This window comes from Balearica regulorum, chromosome 3, assembly GCF_011004875.1.
Source record: "Balearica regulorum gibbericeps isolate bBalReg1 chromosome 3, bBalReg1.pri, whole genome shotgun sequence".
In the NCBI taxonomy this organism is placed as follows: Eukaryota; Metazoa; Chordata; class Aves; order Gruiformes; family Gruidae; genus Balearica; species Balearica regulorum.
Genome location: NC_046186.1, coordinates 58,191,627 through 58,218,415, shown reverse-complemented (window position 1 = coordinate 58,218,415; position 26,789 = coordinate 58,191,627). Strand labels below are relative to the sequence as shown.

The window sequence follows — 26,789 nt, the reverse complement described above, 5'->3', positions numbered from 1 at the left end:
TAAAAACAATACACTAAGAAGGAGAAAAAAAAAATAATTAAATAAAGACCTTTAAAATCTTCCTAAAGTAACAAATTATGCTGGAAGAAAGACGTTATCTTTATACCTATAAATTTCTTTATAGAAATATAACCTAATTTTCTGAGTTTTAAATGTTAATAATGTAAAATAGTTGTAAGGCAGTCAGAAACTACAGTAGTGAGTGCTGTGAAAATACCTGTTTGGATTAGATTATATGTGGCAGATAGACCAAAAATTGAAATATTTGGTCATGGAAAATTTACATACACTGATATTGAAATTAAACTACTTTTTCACCTATTGGCCTAGGATGAAGTACCCGGCAGGTTATAATGCAGATGCTAACATAGATTTCAACTACAGTATGCTTGTGTCTGTTCAGCGGATAAAAAACATGACTTAATTTTCTAATGTTATCAATTTGCTTCTTTTCATGAGAATTAAATCCATGTAATAAAAACAAAACCCAAGAACTCAACTAAGCTGATATTTTATATCTGCATATCATGATATCTGCAATATCATGAGATTTTTGAAAGGGAGGAAAGTGCTGACAAAATAGATACTGATTATTTTCAGGCTCTAATACAATTACTCTTACAGTTATGCTGCTGACTTCTTGTTGTTTCTTTTCATTTACCATGGGGAAAAAGAGCATCCTATCAGTGCTACTTTCAGCCCTTAACACCAAATTCTTAGCTGGTACATTCAGTGAAGTTCCACTGAAAGCAATAGCTTCCCATGTATTGACACCTTGGCTATAATCCAGACAAGGATTTTAAATCCTGACGTCTGCTGGCCTGTGATAACTGTGTGATCCTTCTGTGACGTCCTGTATCTGATACAGGCTAGACATTTAATAACTTGTATGGCATCTAACATGTCATCTTGTTAGAAAAGGAGACAAAGCTGAAAAGACACTTATCTGCAAGCTCTTATTTTAAGATAATCAATAAAGTCTTCCATAATAATTGTATCCTGGCAGCATTCAAACAGCAGACACCAAAGAGAGCCACAGTGAACCCTCCCTGTTCCCCAGGCAAACGAAGTAAAACCTCAGAGAGACTCTCCGGCTTTAACCTCCACAGAAAGAAACCAGACAAGGAGCATCAGCCTCTGAGACCTTTCTACAGGTATGATTGGACTTCCCTGTGCTGAGCCTCTGCATGGCCATGCTTCTCTCTTCTGTTCCAGCCGCGTCCTTCAGCACGCTGAGGGTGCGCATGGGGTGATGCTCCCATCCCCAACCCCTCCAAGGACTTTGACACCCTCAGGAAACCGAAAAAAAAATCCAGTTTAACTTAGTGCATGGTCATTAGGTGCTAGGATCTCAATGGGGGTTCCCTATCAAAATAGGAGCCTGGTGTATGGCTACTGTATGACTTTGCCATAAAACACAAAAGTGTCTCCTCAAGTTCAGCTTGCCTTTTGCCTTTGTCACTGCGATTGCTGCGTTCTTCTCTCCTTATTTTTTAACTTTTCTCTCCAAGTAACTGTCTTATCCTACCATTGCTGTAGTTGTACACTGTTTAGCACAGTAGAGCACATTTGTGATTGGCTCTTAGGAATTACTGTAACAAAAGTGATTAATAATGATATCAATATTAACAGCAGTAACCTTTCAGACCATGCATTTTACTGGGTGATAATTCAAATCCCAGCATTCTGCCAAGAAAGCTTAGTTAAACTAAAAAGTGTGAAATTAGTCTGCAGTTTTCCAGAGAACGTATAATTTATTACTTGCATAAGCAGGTGATAATGCTCATAAATGCATTTTCAAAATTGCAAATGCATAGAAATAAGATTTTGTAAACTGGACCTTTTTTACTTCACAATTAATCAAAAGATATTTATGTAAATACATGATTACTCAAAAGTTTGACTACAACATCATATAAGACAACTTCTTGATGCATTAGCTATGAGATACCAAGCTTAACAGTAATACTTGGATCTTCTGTTTAGTTTTGGTGAAGACAGTATGTTGTTTAGGCTCTTTCATAAATCATATGAAATTATACGTATGCATGGCTGCTTTACTTACCTGACTAATCAATACAGTGAACTAAGAATATTATACATGAATGTAGGATTTGCATTCAACTTCAACAAATATTCAAAAGTACGTGATTATAATCATGGGGGTTTTTGCCTCTCAGCCTTGAAGTTTCATGCCTCTGAAGGTCATTTATCAGAACACTGCCAGGAAGAGAAGACATAGGGAGCAATGTAAATTGATTGTATGTTGTATAAGTATTTTCCAATGTGTTTTTGCAAGGTTGACCAGATATTTGGTAAGATGTCTTCAAAATTCCTGTTGCAAGTGCACATTCTCCATAGATCTAGAAATGCAAAGTCATCATCCTGTTTATGAAGGTTAGAAAGCTCAGTAGGAAAAATCCTTTCACATTGTAGATTTGCACTTAAATTTGATTTAATTTAAAAAGAGAAGTTGTTTTTGCTGTCCTGTTTTAGGTTTATATCAAATTCCAGTGTAAATTCTCTTTTCAGTCCATCATATCGTGGATCAGAATTTATAGCCACAATTCCCCAAACATGTTCATACTTATCCTTATGTCTAAGTAGTCCTGCTGAGTTCAGTGTTTTACTGATACGTAAAAAGTTAAAACATGCACGTAGGTGTATTCAGGATTGGTTCCTTAGTTGTCTGAATATCTTTGTTCACTTTAGCAAGCCTCTCATGACTCCACACAGCTGTCTATTCACAGAAAATCAAAGAATAAGTATTCAACCACTTTAATGAATGAGTGAAATGAAAAACTTCTAATTAGATCTTGCATTAGCATCAACATTAACCTTTTTTACCCTTAATATTCTTAGTACCTTTTCACAATATTTGTGATATTTGCTAAAGACTGTACAAAGTAATGAAATAGTAATATTCTGTACCCATTTTTGCCTTCAAAAGGGTCCTTAACATTTAAATAAAAAGTTAGCAATGAATATTCAGTTATGCTTTGCATTTTGTGAGCTGCAATTTTTATTAAAATCAAATTGAGGTCATATATAATTTAGTTACAGCAAAACTCTCCTCATTTAGTAAAAGCTGAGGCAAATTTTTGGACACATGTTTATTCTGGAAAGACATAAATGGCAAGAGAAAACGTACAATTGGAGAAGCATTTTAAAATAAGTATCTAGCCAAAATACAGCTATTTATTGTTTAAGATATGGTTTATTCCCCGGATTAGTGAAAGGAAAGAAAGAGAATTTCAGTTAGAACTGTTATCCGTTAAGTATATTAAAAGCTTTTCATTTTCGCTGGTGACAACCACAGCATGCACACAACTATTGACTAGAAGTCTTTCATGAGGAATGGATTAATAGCATTTCTCCCTCTGGTAGATATAAATATTTCATTTATAGCTCAGGAAAACTTCAAGTAGTTAAACTGTTAACAATATCATTCTCCATTCTCCTACCACGCTACTCCTCCCAGAAGTTTTACAGCCGGAAAGCCTTACAGGGGTAAAAATCAGTTTTCACTGCAGTATGGCACATGTGTTATGTGCCTTGATTTTCAATGCCCCCTTGGCACGTGGTCTTCTTGTTCTTGGTGCATGTAATTAGAAGTGTAACTGAAAGCAGTGCAGCCTAGCTTTAAAGGGAGCCATATTAAAACAGATTCAGCATGACTGTGTTGTCCAGATCTTTACCCATCCTGCTACAATCCTGTCCTTAAAGCTATGAGACCAACCCTCTTTTCACAAGAGCTGGTGCAAATCTCAATCACCTAGAATAGTTTGAAAAGGGTTTTACTTTTGGTATAAAAGATCAAAAACAAGTAGTGTGAATCCTTGGAGGTTTTCAAGACCCAACACGATCAACCTGATACAAGTTCAGTGTTGTCCATGCTTTGAGCAGGTGGTTGGACTAGAGACCTCCTGAGGTCCCCTCCAACCATAACGTCTGTATAATTCTGTACTATACTGGCCTTATTATGGCATTGTGATGCCATCTGTATACTGCAGATCACATGGTCATATTCCTATTTCCTTCTACAGGCTGCTTTCTGTAGTAGATGTTTTCTACAGAAAGTGGTTAGTCTTCCCTCATCTCTTTCTCCCCAATAAAATAAAAGCCTTTAACACACATCTATTGAGCTGCAGGAAACCTCCGAATGACTGTCCTAGAAGAATTTGGAGGTTCAAAGGAAGTGTTGACTGTGAACTAATTCTGTGACTCAGTTTAAAGTGGCACTCACCTGTTAAATTGTTATTAAGGATGAAATGTACCTTTTCATTTTGTTTGCTTTTAAAATATTATTGGGCCTTGAACCATAACAATACAGCAATTAAAGGCATTCTGCTAACAAAGAAAGGGGTGAAACCATGCCTCACTCCTAAGTTACATTGAAGAACTTTCTGAGTTCACCCAATTTTAAGGAAACATTTGCTCATTTGGCCCAGAGAAATTAAAACAGAGATACAAAGATAGTATTGCATTACTACTTTATGTGCTGTTGGCTAAGAAAATAGCATGCCTTGTCTATGCTAGACTGATAAGCTACCTAGTCCTAATGGGCATTGGACCTTTGAAGACTGGCATAAAAAAATAGTATTCTAAAACACCAATTCTCAAAAATTCCTTTGCTTTTCATATTTAACTTCTCAAGTAAATGTTTGTAAGTGTAAAGGTTTCCTAATAAGTGAGTAGAAGTAGTTCCAAATATCAGAGAAATGAAACAGAAAACTACACACAAGCGTATTCATGAATATTCCTGGCTGGGTTAACACAGCTGTCATTGATATTCAGCACTCACCATGGAGCTTCAAATAGATTACATAAAATAGATGTAGAGACAGATGATAGATTATTCATTGAGAGTCAACCCCTACAGGGAGAGAGCTTACATTTCTCTGATTTTTGTACTCCCTCATGATAAAGGTTACACTGTAAAGAAATGCAAACTGTCCTCCCATTCAAGTAACAAGGTCTGACTGTGACTACTTTGATAGATTTAAATGAGATGGGAAGCATCAAACTAGTCATCTAGTCTAAGCCCTCACTGAAAAAAACAAACCCAACCCAGCAAAAAATCCCCCACAAGATATTTAACAAAGCTGCCCAAAAAAACCCTTTCCCATTACACAAAATGAGATTTGACATTTCAGAATTGTTTTCAAAGTCTATTGGAGAAAAAAACTGGAAAACACTTAAAGTGTTAACAACTAAACAGAAGTCATTGAGAACAGACAATGGCTTTAGAATACAGCACCAGCACAGGATGTGTAGGAACAATTCAGAACCTATAGAACCTTAAATCTTAGTCCCTCATATCTCAGATGAGCAGGCACTAATGTATTGAGCTATTGTATTTTCACCTACCACCCTCCCCACATAGCTAGATTTGAAATATCTTGGTAGAAAGTAATTAATTGCCAAACCAAACATATTTCCGCGTTAAATTTAAATTGTAATAAAATAAGGCTTCTAGTAATAGCAACAAACCAACTGGAAAATGCTAGTGAATGTGAGCTACTTTGCTTTTATCGTGAGGTAAAGTCACGGTTGACTTGATAAAGTCAACGGCAGCTTGAAGCATTCATATCTCTACTTGGATTTCAGAGAGAGGCTAATGTACACAAATGCTAATCACTAATGTTAATAAATGCCAGTTTCTGTGAAAATGTACGTTACTGGTAGTGAAAGCAAATTGCTACATTGATCAAGATAAACCTTGATAGTTGCTAGATATTAAACTTGATACTGGACATCTGAGTTAGTGTTTTGCAAGCACAGAAACATACTGGAATATTTTGTCATTCAAATCATGGGAAAATACTTCTGTACTATTAGGCAACTCATTCCAAAATAGCATCAGTCCAACATACTGTTCTTTAATGTACCCTTAACTCCATGGGAGTCTGTGACTGGAGCACTCCAGATCTCTTATCACTAAGCCAATGTTTTGCAGCTGATCTCATCAGCATAGTTTTAATGGTCTGAGGAATATATATATGTGGAACTTAGGCAGTCTAGTGGTTTGTCTGGAATATATATGTAAAAGACTATTTTCAGATGTGGAACTGGAATCAGTCAAGTTCATCATGCGCACCACCCTATCTAAACAGGGCTCAAAGCAAACTAGCAGGGAATAACCTAACCTTAGGAAGTAGTAATTATGCCAAGGAGACAGCCAAAGCAAACCAAAAATAAAATAAATGAATTTGTTATCCTGGTTTGTTTGTAGAGATAGGAATAATACCTTGAATTTCCAAAATACAACAAAAGAAGATGTGGAAAGCTGTTGAAAAATTGCTTTCCTTTATGCTAGGGACTTGTTTTGCCTTGTAGATCTAGTAAGAAAGTCAGACAGAGATATGAAGGCTGGTAAGAGGATTAAAAGGAATTTAGAATAACTGAAAAGACACAAAAAGCTTTCATAGGGTTGAACCTTGGAGGGAAAATTTTTACAGATAGGTTAACTAGAGCATGAATCCATAAACAGCAGAACCTGCAGACTCCATTTTTGTGAAGGGGAACTGAGCAGAGAATTTGCACCACCGCTAAGCCCAGAAGCCCAGAGATGTCAGAGTATCTAAGCATTGCCCAGACACAACGTACGTTGAGGAACACAAGATATAGTATAGGGACCTAAGTTATAGGAATGGCAAGGAGAGAGTATTCAGCAAGGTTTGTAACTACTAAATGAAAGTTTTCTATAGAGAAGCAAGGCCAAGAATAATACAGTGTGATTAAGTTCATGTTCTGTTTGCTTTGAAGACAAGAAAATTTAGTCTAACATTTCTGTAAGTGTCTTTTTTTCTTTTAGGAACAGTTCCTATTTTGAAATCATGAAGCACAAGTATGGATAGACTTCCTACAGAGAAAGAAATAACTGCTAATAACATTAAATAATTTAGGAAAATATTCATATATTTTACAGTAAATAACATGTATAAGTTGCTGAGCTTGTACTTCTTCATGTCTACCAAGTTTTTTTTTAATTTGCTCTTTATGATTTTATTCTTTTCCTCTCCTACATGACAAGGTACCGCTTAAAGATAAAACCTGTTGCAAAATCTATGCTAGCCCTACTAATTTTATTATCATTTTAATTCACCTACAGTGTAAATATATGAGTTTAGCTCCTTGTTCTGAAACATCATTTGAATACTTCTTAAGAACTTATGAACTGTTCACTGATCCCACAGCTATTGTCTCCAGAACCATTTTTCTGTTGGTGGGTTTGTTCTTTACGTTGCTGCAATGTTTTGCCTGTCCCTTTTTATAGATGATAAAATCAGGTATGGAATAGCCATACCTTTGTATCCAGATGAAGCAGGAATATTGGAAAAAAACATGACATTGAGTATTTTAACCAACTGATTTCTTTGAAGAGAGCCACAACCACTCAGTATAAACAAACTAAGTGGGATAAGAATGAATTTTTAAAACACTTTCAAAAAATGTATTTCCAATGGGTAACTTTTGAAAATTAATAATTTTGAATACAGGACATTTCTAGTTTTTCAAACCACCCTTGTCAGATTGTTTGACTTATCTATACAGGTTCATTCAGCATTCAGAGAATTTAAACAATATCCTGTCCCTATGAGGCTTTCATAGGCGTGAAAAAGGATTTTTCTCCTTTTGAAAGGTCAGATTCAGGGTACCCTTGTCTAAGCGTGCAGAGCAGTGACTGGATGGCTAGGAGGCCTGCACAGCCCCTGAGCAATGGCCAGGAGAACGTGGATACCTGGCACCAGCAGAGTACGGCGTTAGTGCCAGCTGGAGCTCAGCATCACTCTGGTGACACACAGAGAGAAAAACCCAATTCCTCTGAAAACAATAAAAAAATCCTCATTGATTTCAATGTTGCCAGCACTTACTTGGCACCTCTCCTTCCCAGATGGCAGAAAGGGATAAATCTGAGCGTCTTGTCTTCTCTCCCACCAGTGGAATGAAGACTAGTCTTCTGGGGAAGGCAACACTGTATTTATAATCTCCAGTCACTGTCATGCATGAACATACACAATACTACCCTGACTTAATCAGACCTTTCTAGTCCCTACAGACTCAACAGTCACGTCTTTTAAAGTGCAATGGAATCCAAATAACAGCATATAAGGATTAAGGCTTCTTTACCTCATTTCATGACTATTTTTCTGGTTTTTGTGTCATCTAACATACAGACTTTAACTTCAAGTCCAAAAAGGATGTCAGTGGCTGTACTTCAGACATTGCAGTAGTATTATTCAACTTATTATAGATTCCTGTTTACATTAATTCCTATTTTTCACAGCAGGCTTAAGACATAAAAATTAAATATATGTATTTAAAGTTCATATATTGACATTTTTTCTTACCCAGTAGCGTGGCTAGGGCATTTTTATGGGTAATTTCTCCAGAGTGGAATTGTTTATTTACAGTTGTGGTACAGTGTATACCTTTTCATAGGTCAGCCCTTTTGAGGCTTTTTAGTCAACAATATGTGGATTCTTTTTTTTATCCTGCGACTTTCTGTAAGCTCAGAGTGAACTAGATATTTTTTTTTTCCCCCATTTTACATTTTGACTTATACATTTTTGGACTTTGATTAGAGACTACACCTACTAAACTAAAATATTGATTCCCTGATTTCTGTGGTAAATCTCACTCCGGTGCAGTACCTTGAATAAACCTAAGTATCAGGTTTACATCTCTGAAAAATATATGCAGTTTTATTTATTCGTGGTCTTATCTGCATCTAAGCTGAAATGTAGACTGTTGACCAGTGCCCATTTTGAGACTTTTTGTGGCCATAAGTAAAACTGTACATTTTTAGAATCAGTTGTGCTAGAATTCAATTATCTAATTGTAAAAAGTCAGTGTCAATAAAGTCATCTCAAAGACGCTTCTGACACAGAAAAAGCGACGTCTCTTAGAAACTGACACGTATCACAAAAGGCTGCTTATTCACACTCTGTGACTATACTTCTGTGAATTTAACAATGACATCTTTATGAGGGCAAAGCACTGTCAATCAACCTGAGACATGCAGGCAAAACCACTAATATTGGTAGTAATTAAATTTATTACAACATTAAGTCTCTCAAGACAGAAACTGGATCTAAATTTTTAACAGAATACACCACATCAAGATGAAATCCAAAATTGGCTGAACTAGCACAGTAAGTGGTGTAGAACTCAGAACCTTTGTACCATTTATACCACAAAACAATGTTTCAAAACTATGAATAGGTATTTCAAACAGACTAAAGACAGAAGATTGCTTCTTGTTTCACAGAAAGAGAGGTAGTGAGTAGGTAAAATCAAACTCATAAGTAAAACCAGCGACACACTTGTTTTCAATGTTAAATTTCAAACAGGAACTTGCTCTTCAGGCAGATGCAGAGTTAAGGTAAAAAAAATGCAGAGTGCCCAGTGTAATCACCAAGTTCTTGGTTCTTATACATGATAGAAAAATTTTGAAGAAGATTACTTTAGATCTAGATGAGAAATGCCAAACTGCTTAACAGCAAACAGTTAAATAAATAATGCCACCTTAAAATTAATGATTTTATTTTCTGATTTATCACCAATTCAAAACATTTAAGAAAGAAAATATGGTTGCAATAATTATGCTTGTTTATGCACTAGTTACAGAATGCTATCCTTTAATAAAATTTTTTATCCAAGGACCAACACCTAGGCTCTTCCCAAAGCTCATGATTTAAATAACTTGGGAACCTCTGTAGCTATTTCTAATAAGTGCTGTATTTTTCTGATTGGACAGTAAACACACCACAGCTAATTTTTTTATTTTTTTTTTGACCCGTAACCTAAAGAAAAGCAAAACCAATCATTGGTCTCAGAGCAGAACAACCACAGAATCTTCAAGTGGCTTATTGGCTGAATAAAGCAGCAGGAAAACCAAAATTGGTTATGTCTGCACTTACCAAAAATTGATACTGAAATCAATGAAAACAGTCATAGATCTTCATTACATAAATAAATAATATATAAATCTAATGAAAGGTTTGATTGGAAACCGCTAAGAAACTGCAGCTAGGAATGAAACTGAGCAGCAGTACCATTGGTAGTTCAAACTGGTATAGAGGGAATCATAGTGTTCACTTGTAAAACTACAATGTTACTTTACTAGACTTGTTTAGAAGTAAAATTTATATTGATATGCAGAATTCTGTCCTTAGAGGCATCTACAATTCAAATCATACCTGCTGAGTTCACAGCACATAAAACGCTGCTTCACTATAATCTTTATTATTTTAAATTTATTTATTATTTATACTTAAGTTTACCCAACATGAATGCATGTAGCATTAACATCTATGCCCAAATATAAACAATAACCCATAAAAACAAACTGCAAATAAATAGTGCCCTTGACAGCTAAATTATAGAAATAGAGAGCAATGGAAATTTTGGAACATTTAATAGTGCATTTTACAGCTCAATTCATTGTTTATCTTGCCTTTCAGTGTCACTCAAAAAATGTGTCTTCATAGGGAATGGTACTCATAGCAACAGGAAAAGCTTGAAAAAAGTAGTGTCCCCCTTTTCTTGTGAAGCTTCAGGAGTTGAAAATTATAATGAAAACATTAAAAATTGAAAATGGTAAGTACAGACGGGAAGAGAGAAACATCTCTGAAGTTTTGAAATAGAGATTTGTGGCAAGGAGATTTACAGAATTATTTTTATGGAGGTTCTTGTTGAGAAAGTAAAAAAGGAAAATCACATTTGGAATATGACTGAAGAAAATCAGCTCCATCTTCTCTCAAAATTGGAAATGGTGATTTGTAAATGAATAGAATAGTATAGTGCTGTGAGATTCTCAATGCCCCTTTCCTGAAGCATAACCTCAGAGTGACAATGAAACTCATAAAAGAAGAGAATCAGTCACCTTGCCTACAAAAAAAAACTCTTGGAAACAAAGATAAGAACAGATTCCAGCTACTGGTAGGTCATCCTGTGCAGAGATATAAACCAACTATGACCAAAGTTGGCTTCACTTGAATGACCGAGATTGCCTAAACCTTAATCAGATGGCCAGAACAAGAACTGGGTTTCCATGCAACATCTTGGTAAGTACTGTTATTCAGACTTCCTTTAATTTAAAACGGAAAGCTTCATTTTAGCTACATGTAGGTCAATGCCATTTTAAATATGTGTAGAGATTAGTGGCTGAATGAAGGTGAAGACAATAGAGGAAGACAGAGACGGAAGTACAGAAGGAGCTGGAATAGAAAGAGGAGCAGCAGCAGAGCTGTCGTGATGTGACTGAACTCCAGAACAGCCTGTTGCAAGGAGAGGCAGCAGAGCAGAGGAATGTGAGACTCAGATAGGTAGTTTGGACTAGAGGCAATGTTTCCTTCTCTTTTCTAATGCTTATCTCATTGTAATATAAGCTGTTAATTAAAATATATTAATCTCTTCCCAGAAGGAGTGCAACTATGGGTCCCAGCCGCCATCATAACAGCCACTGAGTCCGACAAAAGAGTTGTCAAAAAGACAGCTTGAGGCATCAGCAGATTTTTCCCTTGGTGAGAGAGATAGTGTCCAAAGACTGGTTTATTATTCTTTTTTCTTACAGAAGTATTCCACACTGTTAAGCAGCTGTGATCCCAATCTTTATTCCTAGAATTTACAGAGAGTTTGGGGCATCTCTGTGTTTGTAGGACACAGTAGATAAAGCACTGGCTTGTAACTTGAGAAAAATGGATTCACATGTTAATCTGCCACAGCCTTTCCTCTGGCACTGAAAAAATGTCTCAGTCTTTTAGTGTTTCAGTTCCCACTTTGTAAAGCAGTGGGAGGAGTACTTTCCTACTTCAGTAGTGTGACACAAAGACAGAGACATTAAAAGCTCTGAGGTGGATAGATGCTCTATGAATGCATGCTATAAACACATACAAGGCAAAAAGATAGAGTTATAACCTCTTAGACAAGTGAATGGCAGCAGTAATTGATATATGCCAGCTAGAAAAAATACTAAGTAAACAACATGAAAAACCATAGTAACAGGTATAGGAGCAACTGTGGGAAATACAAGGAAATCTGGTTACTCTAGATAAAGAGAAATATTTGGCACTGAACTACAGAGGTCATCTCAGAGCAGTGGAAACATTACCTTATCCTTGGCTTGATTTTTAATTATCTCTAGCTGGCCAGAGCTATTGAGTGAGAGAATTTTAATGCTTTCAACTGCAGTTTAGGTAGTGGTAGAAAAACCCATGGATTTTCTCTCTAATCTCTTCCTCTGAGTATCTGTTAAAGACATCATCAGCTAAGTTGTTCATTCTCCATGCTTTTTATAGTATTTCAACTACAAAGTGCCAATTAGACATTATTTTAACAGAAAGGGTTGATGGTTCTTAATAAAAAAAACCCCAACAAACCCACAAAAAACCTGTAGAATAAAACCCACTCGTCATTATAGTGACAAACGAGAGGATTTTTTGTAAAGAAAGAGAAAATGAAATGTAGAGGAACTTCATGTTTTGGCACCTTTCCAGGGATTCTGTTAGTGAGCGCTCTGGTCTGAATGAAAAGAAAACACCATATTCATTATATGTTATTAGCAGTTCTACACTACTATTCCTCAGTGGAGACTCCCTGGAAAACCATCTTCCTTTTCTGTGGGATGGATGGGGAAGAGACATTTTGAATGGTTACTTTTAAAATGTGACTATAATTTATTGAAAGGGGATAAAAGCATTAGGAAAGGATGAATGTAGCTGAATTCCACACCAGTTAAACCTGCTACGAAACTAATAATTAAGGATTTAAATTAAAAATATTGGACAGCTTCATGCACTGAACAGGTTCTGCATAAAATTTCCTGCAAATCAATGCTGCACTTCATTATATGATGCAAATTATAATCTTTCATCTTCTAATACTCAACATATATATCATTTTAAAAAATAGTATCAGCTAAGTATCTTTAAAAGGATTTAGTATAATGGAAAAACTTAAAAAAAACACTCTAAAAATTAATGAAAATCCATCTCAATCTAAAAGAAAACAAAGCTCCAAGCAGAACTGCTGCTGAAGTAAACACTGTCCTGGAGTCTTGTCTAGTGTGTCTTTCACCATATTTTCTGAAAACATCTGAAATTACTTTTCAAGACTCAGTGGCTCTAAGAATCTAATAGATTTCATGCTCAAATAAGTGAGAAGATTTTATTATGTTTAAAAAATGTTTACTATTTAAAAGGCCTCTTGGAGTCTGACAGCTTCTCCCTCAATTATCTACAATGAAACCCCAGAGGGCTGGTACACTTTTTCTCTTTAGACCTCTGTTTTCTGATAGGAGGGGACTTCTGAAAAAGTAAGGTCCTATACAAAACTTAGGATCTCTTAACTGGGATCATTTGCTTTTTATGTCTTGACTAGTTCTCTGATCAACAGTTGGTTGGGTTTTTTTTTGGTTTTGTTTTTTTTTTTTTTTTCCATTGTGCTTCCCTAGAGCTGGCAGACTAACTGTTTCGGTAGTCTTTAATCTTGAAAAAATATTTTAGACTTTCTTAAGAAGTAGTTGGGTCAGGTTTTCTGAACACAGAGGAAATTTCCTTTTCATAATTTCTTTTAGATTAATCCTTTTGTACCTCAATGTCTCACACCTAAATATGTTTCAGTGAAGAGAGCAGATGAAAGTAGTCAAACTTGACTCAGACAATTTCTATAAAAAAAAAAAAAAACAAACCAAAAACAACTTTGTGTGGTCTTTATTCTAAATAGTATGAAAGTTTTAAAGTCAAGAGCCAAAGAAGGCAGAAAATGCCAGAGAAATTTACTGTAGGCCATCTTCTTTCACCAACTTCTTTACAGTCAAGACAGACGCACTCTGTATAATGTTATACTGGAAGTGATTCTCCAACATATTTGTCCAAGGCTCACCTGAATCTCAAGGGGCTGGAGAATTTGAGATCTATTGAGATCTCTTGCAAGTTATCAAAATATTTCTAAAATAAGTAAAAATCAAAAGCCAAGTGTAAACAAAACCTAGACTAACTTTCTGGACTGATTATCAGGTAAAAAAGCAGACCATCTGTTTTAAACTGATATTTAATACTCCATCAATAAACTAACCAATAAGCATAAAGAAATAATGCCTTTTTGACCATTGGAATATTTAAGCTTTACTTTGTTCAAATTCTGTATGTGTGCAAGGTGTTAGACTCAAAATTCGGATTAGTCAAACCCCTACAGCCGTGACACTGACCAGCTAGCTATTCACTCACTTCTACTCCCTTCACATTTCCACCTCTAACATAAGGTAGACTAGATTCAGTTTCAAAAGTAAACTGCTGAGCCTGTCCTTTTAAATATAAATGAAAGCACATTTAAATCCACAACATACTAAAATCTAATCTTTCAACACAACAGCAGCAAAAGCACTCTATTAAACAGCATACCTCCCTGTGAATTGAAATCCCTTTCAGCAAATGTTGTTTAAAGTCCAAAGGGCAGTCTTCTACTTACATCCCTACCGATTTTTCACAGCATCTGCCAGAAGTGAGCATAACTCTCCAATAAAACAGCAGTTAGCAAAGTTTACAAAGGTCATTCTTATGGAGGTAACATCCAGTAGTGAAAGGACAGACTATAAAAAGAATCCCAACCTCTACTCTTCTGTGACATCCAAATTGTTATCAGTAATCTTTTACAAGAATTTTTAAGAGAAAAAGTTGTAATAAGATATTCTTGCACCAGGTACTTCTGAACATGGAGATATTTCAGAAAACACTGCCAAGATCTTAAAGAGGTGACCAGGACCAAGGATCTTTTTAGGAAGGTGAGCTTCAACAAATAGCAAACATCCCTTGACCAGACTATTTATTATAAATTCTGTAATGAAAAGAATGTTAATGATATTGAATACTTATCATGGAAAGCGCTAAAGAGAATTCATGTTGCTATTCATGGCACGGAAAGCATTTCATGAAAGTGCCCCTATGCAGTAATTACTATACCATAAAATACCAGTGCTTCATTTAGCATCGATTTATCTGGCATAATGAAAATGAAACCATGAATGAAACTTGGGGTTAATTCAGGGTTAAGGTGGGTTCTCCAGCACTGTAATAGTCTTACTTTACGTTATGATTTCGAGCTTTACCGGAGTGTCCCAAAATTGTTTCTGCAATACTCACTTTGAAGGTTTACTAGGGCTCTTTTAAGTTTTCTATTTTTATTCTGTAGTTTTTTTGTTTGTCCTTACATTCTTGGTCATGCACTTTGCTCTTCAAAGTTTTTTCTTACTTCTATGCAATCCTATGCTATTATAATTTTAGCAATTTTCTTTTTTAATTTATTTCATCAGACACAAACTCTCACAGACATGTTTATTTTAGTTAACCATCTCTACTAACAATATGAGTTTAGTTAGCCATCTCTACTAGCCATATGAGCGTGCTGTTTCTCCTTTGCATTGTCTCCTTTTAAATTTGGGTGTTTCTGGGGATCCTAAGCTATGATCAAGATTTGATTCCCCATTTTTCACAAAGATAAGGATTAGTAATTGATGTTGAGGCACAACGACCACTAATATTGTAGTCAGTATTATTTGATGACTTAGATATAATTATTTTTAACAAACTTATCTGATTTACTTTCAACTGAAGGCAAACTTTCTATGTGAATTTTTTTTTTTTTTTTAATCAATGGCCCCAAGAATAAAATGAGCAAGCATTGAGGAACTGTTCTATTAAAGTTTGGCCTGACTGATAACTTGTTCTATTTAGGTGTAGACAGCTTTCCATAACAACCACTTTGTGGGATGCTATCATCTCCTTGATCTTGTATAGTTTATATTTTCTGAATCTTTTTGATCTTTCTGATTGAAAAATGTAATGACACTGTGCTTATATTACTGTGACTTGAAATTACTGGATGGGTATCTCCACTTATTCCTTTCCCAAGTGTAAGAACTTCTTTCACACACGCACTTCCAAATAAAATAGCTATTCTGTCCTCCCTGTTTCAGGCACACATTTACCATATAGTGTTTAATTTCTGGAATTCTACTATTTGGGGAAATTATTCTGTCAACATTCTCTTTTATTGCTTGTCATGGAGACATGTCTCTTTTTTTTTGTTCTGTCTTAACTTTTCCAGTGGGTATATATACATTTGGATTACCTTTGACTTTTTAGTCATTACTTAAGTTTTTACCGACATGAATTTTTCTACTAACATGGAAATACAACCTCTGTGGTCACACACTTCCTAGTTTTTATCTGGCCTGAAAGTTATAAAATAAAAACAACTTGCAGCATCATGATATTTTCAACCTACCCAAAACCAATAAATTTCAGAAATTTTACGCTGAGAACAGTATGGGTAATGAAAAATGTTTTCTACAAGTACCATTTCCAATTTTAAATGGGTTTACTTCAGTCTTGTTGAGCTTTCTTTCTGGTTCACATTCAGCAAAGATTTTTCTGAATACAGTGACAGAATATCCTACAAAAAATAATCATTCTGTTGCTGATATTAGTGATATTTGCAGAAAAGAAATTCTGTTTTTTCAAACACATTTGTGCCAGAAATGCCAGTTGAAGAGGCTGGTCTTCTTCAAGAGATAAGTAGATATAGTATCTATTTATTTATATGGATAACTATTTTGTTGCTTAATTTACAATTAAAATTACTATAATTCTATGTTAAGTATTAGCAATATTATACATTGAAAGAGCATAGATATAAACTATAGAATAAACATTCACATTCATTATTATCCATGGCAAACTACTGAATCAAGAAACAAACTGAGGAACATCATTATGTGTGCTTGAACGACATGTTAGCAAACAAAATATCTTGCCAATGGCACATTTTGAAACTGAATCAGTATCCTGACTCACAGGCTCCTGTGACAGCCAGCAGACAAAGCTGCTACTAAAATGTTCAAGGTCTGTATTTACTTAATTGTACTTACAGTATTCTTGGGCATTAGCTCAAAATGATTATGCAGAAGATTATTGCTTATGTCCCCAAATTATCATTTGCTCTGAAAAATGTATAGCATAGTAGTAGCTTGTGTGACTCTATGCCTCCTTCTATAAATAAATGTCTACATTTTAGTTGCAACAGAGTAAGTCATCACATAGGTACAATTAAGGTGAAGCACTGAACTATTTTTCTCAGAATGGAGACAAAAGTACTTCCTGAGAAACTCCTTTATAGAAGAGCAATCTCAGGTAGGAATCTGACTTCCTAGACTTCAAGAACTTTGTGACTTGCAGGCTGACCAGAATGTACAATGACCATATCATTTCATGTCATGCTCATCTTTATTAAATGGGTTTATATATCTATTTTTTCCCAACAGCTATAAAGAAAGCAGAATTATTATTTTTTTTTTTCCATAATTCCTGTACTGAGCTTGATTACATGGACTTTCTTATTTTAAATAAAACAAGTATCTGGCAGGGGATAAAAAAAAAAAAAAAAAAAAAAAAAAAAAGGATTAGGTCAATAAAGTAAATTAATCTCAGAAGAACTCAGTTATTAAAAAATGTTAAGCATAAGAATCCTTTTCTTAAAGTATAAATAACTGTTTCATCAGGAAAAAGATCTGAAAACCGGTTCCCTTAAAAGAGTTAGAAAAACAGTCTCCTGAAATGTTTTCTCACCAAAAATTCTGGGCAAATCATTAACTATATGGATCCTGCCTTTAAAATTCAAAAAAGTAGCTCAGAGAGCATGGCTCTAGAACTGTAGATTCCCCACTGTTCTTGGCTTTACAGTTTTCTATGACAGAGTTAACATTGATAGTATCCTGGTATGTACATATGACAGATGAACTGCTGCACACTTTCATGTACTACTTTAAACATTTAAAAAACATGGAAGATACTAAATTGCAATATACAATTGAAATATTCTAAAATAGATCTGGTAGACTCAGGGCTACTTGTCATATAAGGCATTAAATAGATCTCACCAGGGATGTTGAAGCGATTGGCAATGTCTAGTCTTTAAAAAGACATAGATTAACTCAGTTATACTCTCTGGGGCCTAATGGTTTGGCAGACTGATGATGCTGCAAGAAGCTCAGACATAAGGTAATTGCCTCTCTCTCTCTTTTTTAATATATATCAGCAATTACGCGTTAAGTAATAGTCTATCCTTTTCTCCCAGACTTAATGTGACCAGGTATTATCCTGTACAAGATTCTTTTTGCTCTTAAAGGTTGCAAATTTGCTTTGTGTCAAACTGAGATCCTAGTTCTCTTCTTCTAGTATATTGTGGTCTGTATGAGTCCCTATTATGTTCACTATTATCAGGGGATATTACTACAACGTTTAAGAGGAGGAAATACTAGAACAGAATAAATTAATCCCTGGGAAAATGTTAGTAACATTGTCCACTGCATAATTTTGCTTCACCCACAACCAAAAAGTCCTCTTGAACTGTGCAATGAATAGGTCATTACAAGAAAACCATTTGCACAATCAGGATCAAATCACAGGTTTGAAACAAAAATGTGATAAAACAAATTCCTCCCAGATTAAAAGTTTTCTCTCTTACTGGTCAGTTTATGCTCAAGGCCAGAAAATTTATTCTTCAGTGCAAATGCTTTTTCACTTTCTTATCACTCTTGCTGTGTCTAAGACTGCTCAATAAAACCTACAGCATTGTACAAAAATTCTCTCTTTGTTGGAACCAATTCTAGACAAAGTAAATATAACAGGACTAGAAGGTACAAGCAAGCAGCAAAAATTATGGTGGAATCTACCTCCCAGACATGATTTTTCCTCAAATTCTTATATTTCATAAATCACTTCAAAGTTTTTCTCTATTCATCTATGTCACTGTCAAGCTCCACTAGACATTCCTCTATCTTCTTCCCGTAGCAGTCAAGAAACAAAGTATTTAATTTTACAGTGCTACATCTGTAGCACTGGAGAACCACAAGTTGGGCCTCACTTGTCGGATGGATTCCTCTGTTCGGAGAAGAGAGTTACATTCAGTATAAATGGGAGTTTCTGTCCTTCCTATATATTCTGAGAATACTTTCTAGAAATGTTAAAGAGAACGGTAGAATGAGATTGCCAAAGTTTTCCGTAATGTAGGGACAAGAAAACATTGATTCATTCAGTGGCATTTCCTTACTCTCTTTCTTTCACAGAATAATAGAATCACAGAATGGTTTGGTCAGAAGGGACCTTTAAAGACCATCTAGTCCACCCCTTCTGCCATGGGCAGAGACACCTTTCACTAGATCAGATTGCTCAAAGCCCCATCCAGCCTGGCCTTGAATACTTCCAGGGACGGGGTATCCACAGTTTCTCTGGGCAACCTGTTCCAGTGCCTCACCACCCTCATTGTAAAAATTTTCTTCCTATGTTCAATCTAAACCTACCCTCTTTCAGTTTAAACCTATTGTCCCTTGTCCTGTCACTACAGGCCCTGGTAAAAAGTCTTTCTCCATCTTTCTTATAAGTCCCCTTTATATATTTAAAGGCTGCTGTAGGGTCTCCACAGAGCCTTCGCTTCTCGAGGCTGAACAATGCCAACTCTCTCAGCCTGTCTTCATAGGAGAGATGCTCCGGTCCTGTGACTTTTCATGGCCCTCCTCTGGACCTGCTCTAACAGGTCCATGTCTTTCTTGTACTGGGGGCCCCAGAGCTGAATGCAGTACTCCAGGTCTCAGGAGACTAAAGGGGGAGACTCACCTCCCTCAACCTACTGGTCACCTTTCTATGCAGCCCAGGACATGGTTGGCTTTCTGGGTTGCAGGTGCATATTGCCAAGTCATGTTGAGCTTCTCATCAACCAACACCTCCAAGTCCTTCTCCTCAGGCCTGCTTTCAGTCCATTTATCCCTCAGTCTGTATTGATATCAGGGATTGCCCCAACCCAGATGAAGGACCTTGCACTTGTCCTCATTGAACTTCATGAGGTTCACATGGTCCCACTCCTCAAGGCTGTCAAGGTCCCTCTGGACAACAGCCCTTCCCTCTAGCAAATTAACTGCATCACTCAGCTTGGTGTCATCAGCAAATTTGCTGAGGGCGCACTCAATCCCATTATCTATGTCATTGATTAAGATATTAAATACTATTTGTCCCAGTATGGATGCCTGAAGGACACCAGTTGTTACTGGTTTCCACTTAGACATTGAGCCATAGAGTATAACTCTTTGGATGTGGCCACCCAGCTACTTCTGTACTCATCTAACAGTCCATCTGTCAGACTCATTTCTCTCCAATTCAGCAGCCAGAATGTTGTGGAGGACCATATCGAAAGCCTTACAGAAGTCTAGATAGATTACATGCATAGCTCTTCCCTTGTCTACTGATGCAGTTACTCTGTTGTAGAAGGTCACTAGACTAGTCAGATGACAAATAATCCACAGTAGAGTGAAGAATATGCACTGAGCATACCAGCACAGCTGGAATCCTGCTATGGAAGGAATGAGGAGAAACTGAACTTCCTCCAGGCAGAGCCCTACAAGTGAAAAGCATTGCCTCTTTCCAGAACCCTTAATAATTTGCATTGGTATTACCTCAGGCATTTGCATTGATGGATCCTATGATAGCGCTGCCAAAAAAACACATTTACATCTCAGTCATTACACTGGCTAACCTTTGTTCCTACTGAAATTTTATTCTCTGTTTCAGCATAAAGCTGTTAAGCAGTCCTTTTATCATTATTGTTTTCACAAAAAAAATGGCTTAATTATTATCTTTTGAAAAGACATCTTTGAACAGACACTCATTCCCACCCTCAGAACAGATGTTTCACCTCCTGCATCAATTGGTCATTTATTGGTTAATGGTTTAGGTTTACAAGCAAAAGTGAATGTGTTCTTGCTGAACCTATATTAAGATTAATCCCTCTGGTAATATTAAACTTCAATTTCTTGTCCTCTTTGTCCACCATAACTCCTGCATCCCATGTAATTTGAACTATTTTCCAAGGCCTGAAACCACACAGTCACCTATTCCCCTCACTCACTTCTAAACTTCCCCATTACTCTTGTAAGTTCAAGGACATGCTTTCACTTGTCGCATCCCATCTGTCTCAACCTTCTTTCCTCTTTTCCCTAAGCCACTGAATCATTTCTTTAAATCTCACCTAAAAACCTCACTGCTCTCTTTAACCTATGATTCACAACCTCTGGAAAAGATTTTTGTGATATCCTTTATGAAGCATGCACTGTAAAAAGGAAATATATTATAGTCTTGTTGAAGCAAGCTATACTTGAGGTATTAACGTGATTGTGGATTAAGGGTCCTATAGGGTCCACTCAAGATAGATTGACCCTTGCAGAATCTATTGAAGTCTGAGTTTTTACATCCACTCGCCTGAAAACCTCATAGCTACACACTTGCAGGCTTATAGACTGTTGGCTGTCTTCTTGCCTTTGAACTCATAGCTTTACTACTGATGTCAGATGACACCACTGAGTTTTGCCCAGCTTCAACAAGGTGCCTGTTCTGGGCCCAGTAGAACTGAAGAAAATGATGCAGTTCCCTTCTTTCTCCCTCCAGTGACCAGTACCATTTCCCTCATCCTGACTTTACATACTCTCCAAAGAGAGCAGCACTAGAAATGAAAAAACCGCAACACTGCTCTGTTGATCCAACTACATAAAGGATAAAAGTTTCATCGTTTCCTTATCTAAGCAGTCTCAGATAGATGGCAGATTCAAATGTCTATTATAAAATCTGAGCAAGACAAACAATTTGATCTTAGATTGGTTCTATCCAATTTAATAAGAGGATGCAGGGAGGCAAACTCACAAAGCCAGATGGGCCATACAGTGAGAGGGGGAGGAGGAGTTCTAAGAAAAGATATGTGGGAAATTTAGTAGGATGGTGTGGCACAAACAGTATCAGCCAGAAACTCATGTGACTGGTACTTATTTAGAAGGCTGGTATTCCTCCCCATTCACAATGTAGTCATCATTGTAGCAGGTAATTTTCTGTACTCCTATTGAAAAGGTCATTTAAATCTAGCTTTTTTGTTTAGCTCAGCTAAGCATTTTATACTCATGCTTGGTTTTATGCCTTGGAATAGTCTTGAGATGAAACTTTTTACTCTTTTTATTTAACTGACACTTGCTTGAATTTTGTTTGTTCTTTTTTAAAATTTATTTATTTATTTATTTTGAAGCCCTTTGTACCGGTCAAAGCACAAGAAACAGAAGAAGAAAACTCCAGTTCACATTCATGCGACTCCCAGAGTTGTGACTTGAAGGAAACACTTTGCATATTTAAGGTTTGCAATATATTTTTCAATGTTGACAATATATGTTGTGGAATATATTAAATTGTGTGCACACATAAAGACATTATGCATGTGGATGCACAATTTCTACATACAGGAAATCACAGAGATAGAAACAAGTGTTAATGTTAGCATCACACTACTGCGACAGGGATGGTAGCAAAATGTTCCAATCTCTTGAGTGATTACCGGTATATGAGGGAACAGCATAAAAGGAAACAGACTTTGCAGAAGCGGGTACAGATTCAGAGGAGTTATTTTCTTTTGATGTGAAAATACGGTTGTGTACGGGCAAATCTTTTCGACTGCTGTCTGTCTCTGAAAAGTATACAAGTTTTAACTGAATTAGCAGTCAATTTTGATATAAATGTTGTTATGCATATCTATTTCTAACAAAAGATGTTCTGAATGATGGCTTTCAGATTTGCTATTCAGTCTTTATAGACCTACAAATGGAGGAAAAACCAAACGCGGAGTACGAAATGAGGATTTCATTAATACCTTATTGTATCAGAGAGTACAGCAATACTGACTCTGTGTACGAGGGGTAGTTGAATAATGAAAAGAAATGGATTAAAAGTATAAAGGTCCAAATCCTTACTTTTCTTCTGGAGCCCTCAGTCAGCAACCATCAAACCTGCATTTCCTACCATTTTCTCATACTTCATTTTCAACTTGGACTAGAATTTCTAGGAGGGATATACATAACAGATAGGCACTCCAGCAACGATGGTTAATAACAAGTAGCTATAATAAATCAATTATCTGTTGGGGAGTTCCAGTGTATCTAGGAAAGTTATGGCTAGCATTTATTCTAGCTCTAAATCCCTGTAATTCTGAGGGTGCTGTAATTCTTTAAACTGATTTCACTTGAAAGTTCTTATTGTCATGTAGTTTGTGATCATATTGACTTTCAACTTTTGTAGGTTGTTACCACTTAATTATTGCAGTTATCTCAAAAGCATAATAAGTAAATGTAAAATATTACAGAAGAAAGTTAAACCAAGATAAGATCTTGATTTGATTTATAAGCAACAGAGTTTGGAAAGTTGGTTTTTTTTCTTTTACATGCACATCAAAATAAGTAAATAAAAGAAAATACTCACTCCTGTTATGTAACGAGGTCTATACTGGATGGTTCCAAATAAGCCAAGTATGACTATAATAATGTGTATAAAATTTGCCAGGATGGGTGCCCACTGATAACCAAGGAAGTCAAATATCTGCCTCTCCAGCACAGAAACCTAAGATTAAAAAGCAAAAGCACAAATAGATTAGAACAGACCAGAAAACATCTGTTAGGGCATTTCCCTTTCTCATACCCAAGATAATTACCCTGAGTTAAAAAAATACTTCAGTCAGCAGCAAAATGAAATAAGTTTGCAATGTTTCACCTTCTTGTGTTAATGAAAGCTGCATTTCTCACTGACAGTTTACGGAGTTATATTCAGTTAGCTAAAATATTCATGCGGGCAATTCTACTGAGATACTGAACTGTTCACTAGGATGGGATGTTTGGAGGAGGAGAAACACAAATCATTTTGTTATATACACTAGCAAATACTCTAATGTTCTAGGATACTGGTGCTGAAAGCAAGCCGCAGGCTTATGACAACTTCTCAGCTACTTTGTTTCCTAGCACAAACACCATCCTTCGGCCTAGTCCTGTGTCTTTACTTCCTTTATTTCCCTACCTTCTGATTTTTTCTCTTCCCTCTATCCCCAGCTATCCTGTCAGTGGGCTCATTAAATCACGGGTGACTATTTATTCAATTTATATTATGCTGTGGATTAACTGAATTAGGTGTATCTGCCACATACTCATTCAAAAAAAAATAACACCTTTTGAGATCAAGTACTAAATGAGTAATTAACTACTGTTCACCACTGTTCTTGCATGATATAGCTATGTGAGTTTTTCATGCCTCAGTCCACTGCCACACCAACACTTTCTTTTTGAAATTAAGTAAGAAAACTTGCCATTAAAAAGACAGCCTACACTTATACCAGCATTGCAAATGTAAAGGGTGTTAATTATATAGTACTTACTGGCATATGTTGAACTTTACGACAGGGATTCTCAAAATAACCCTGGGGAAGTTTGTAAGCCATATCATTTTGGATTTGAAAGTTCAGGGTTTCATGTCAAACACTGCATTTCTCTCTACAACAAAGATTCCCTTCACACAATGCATCCAACTGATAGCCAGTCTTGGTATTTTGCCTAACTTTTTATTTTACAGATTTATTGTCAGAAAAAGTCTCTGGTCCTACATTATCCAAGATCTTAATGAGCCGATTTGTGCTATCCCTCAACTCTCCCTAGCAAAGCAGCATCATAGAAGAGTTCCCAGAATCCCAAGACATAATATTCTAATGGTGACAATGTGATGAAGGAAGAAAAGGAAGACCAAGCTGTATAAGGAACTTCATGAATTTTCAGACTCCTTGTGCTCCTAAGTTTATCATTAAGAAATATTTCCTTGACTACTAACATAGACATTTATATATAAAAGACCAACATGTGGCATAAAGCAGTGTTATGCAGGTCTGTGTGAAGTCTGTTGGGGTATCAGCAAAAGACCTGCTACACCTTAAGTGCTGTTAAACAGGTAACAAAGGGAAAATACTTGCTCTGAGCACAGAGCTGTTATTTTCATCAGCTGAACAAAGAGTAAATGACAATAGCCAAGCAGTAGCAAAAAGAGTCTAGACTGTACAAGCTTCTAGTATAGTAACAGTAGGGATTCAGCAAGCAAAAAATACAAGGGATGACGCAAATCATTCAACCAGTAGGAAATCATACATTTAAGTAAGCCAATTACAGATGAAAATTGCAGCACAGTAGTTAATTATATAAAAAGAAGAAAACCTAATATTCCTGCTGCAACTTTAGGTTGAAAGGAAACTGCAGTGTCATGCATCAAGCATGGTTTGGTTTGGTTTGGTTGTGGGGGGGTTTTTTGTGAAAGAGACAGTAGTTCCAGCACAAGTTGTTTATGGGGCTGTGTTGGACAAATAGTTATTCTGTGCTAATCTTCACTTCCCACATGCTAATGTACTTTTTTTTTTGTGTGTGTGTGTCTAGAAATTTCTTCAGTACCAAGCAACTGCTCCCTCCGATTTTGTGGCCATGTTGAAAATTCTGGTGGGCGACCTACCAGAAAACATGGCACACAAGGCAGTGGGTAAATATCAGCTGTGCAGAACAAGCAGACAAGTTTGCACCACCTCTGTCCCTGTGTATCTACCTCACGTTTGCCATAGGAAGACTTGCTATTAGACCTTCTCCTGTCACCCTGAGGAATCAGCTGTCTGTGGGGACTACTGTATATGTGAAATATCAGTGTTCTGGTAGGCTGTGCAGAGATAAAATGCTGCAGAAATGCAGCTACTGTTTCTTAGAAGATCAGACTACTGCAGCAAGGTGCATCACAGATTTATCAAATGGCGAATATAGGACATAACTAGGTCTATATTCCCACTTCCTGAAGAGATTAAGGTGCAGAGAAAATAAAAACAACCCACATCAAACAGAAAAACAATATGGACTTACTGCATGCAGTTACTCCAAAAAAAAAAAAAAAAAAAAAAAGAAAAAATCTATAGGGTTGTGTTGGGTTTGTGTGGCAAGGTTTTGGTAGCAGGTGGGGGCATGGGCTATAGGGGTGGCTCCTGTGAGGAGCTTCTAGAAGCTTCCACAGTGTCTGATAAAGCCAATGCCAGCCAGCTCCAAGATGGGCCCGCCCCTGGCCAAGGCCAAGCCAATCAGTGCCTCTGTGATAACATATTTAAGAAGGGGGGAAGTTTTTTTTGCATCTGGAGGGGGAAAGAGTGTGAAGATGTAACATCAAGGTCAGTGCAGGAGGGGGGAGGAGGAGGCGGCGGCGCTCCAGACACCGGAGCAAGATCCCCCTGCAGCCCGTGGTGAAGACCATGGTGAAGCAGGCTGTTCCCCTGCAGCCCATGGAGGGAGGATGAGGGGGTGTAGAGATTCCACCTGCAGCCCGTGGAGGACCCTACGCTGGAGCAGGTGGAGGCACCCGAGGGAGGCTGTGGCCCATGGGAAGCCCAGGCTGAAGCAAGTCCCTGTCCAGACCAGTAGACCCGTGGAGAGGGGAGCCCACGCCAGGCCAGGTTTTGGTGGCAGGACTTGTGACCCCATGGGAGACCCATGCTGGAACAGTTTTCTCCTAAAGGTCTGCACCCCATGGAAGAGACCACGCCGGAGCAGTTTGGGAAGGACTGTAGCCCGTGGGAGAGACTCTATTTTGGAGCAGGGGAGCGATGAGAGGAGTCCTCCCCCCGAGGACAACAAAGTGGCAGAAACAACGTGCGCTGCACTGACCGCAACCCCCATCCCCCTCCCCCCATTTCCCCCCCCCCCCTGCCGCTGAGGCAGGGAGGAGGTTGAAGCAGGGAGTGAAGTTGAGCCTGGGAAGGTGGGAGGGGTGGGGGGAGGTGTTTTAAGGCTTGATTTTTTTTTTCATTGCTCTATTCTGTTTAGTAATAAATTAGATGAATCCCTTTTTCTAAGTTCAGTCTGTTTTGCT

The 26,789-nt window shown here is 36.9% G+C and overlaps 1 protein-coding gene across 3 annotated transcripts in view; it reads right to left on the bottom strand.

The window, feature by feature from the left end:
• NKAIN2 (sodium/potassium transporting ATPase interacting 2) overlaps positions 1 to 26,789 on the bottom strand; it is a 561,621-nt gene that overhangs the window by 291,148 nt on the left and 243,684 nt on the right. For all 3 annotated transcript variants that reach the window (XM_075748025.1, XM_075748023.1, XM_075748024.1), the window contains exon 2: positions 23,343 to 23,480. In XM_075748025.1, the coding sequence (XP_075604140.1) occupies positions 23,343 to 23,480 (138 nt within the window). The remainder of the gene's footprint in view (positions 1 to 23,342; positions 23,481 to 26,789) is intronic.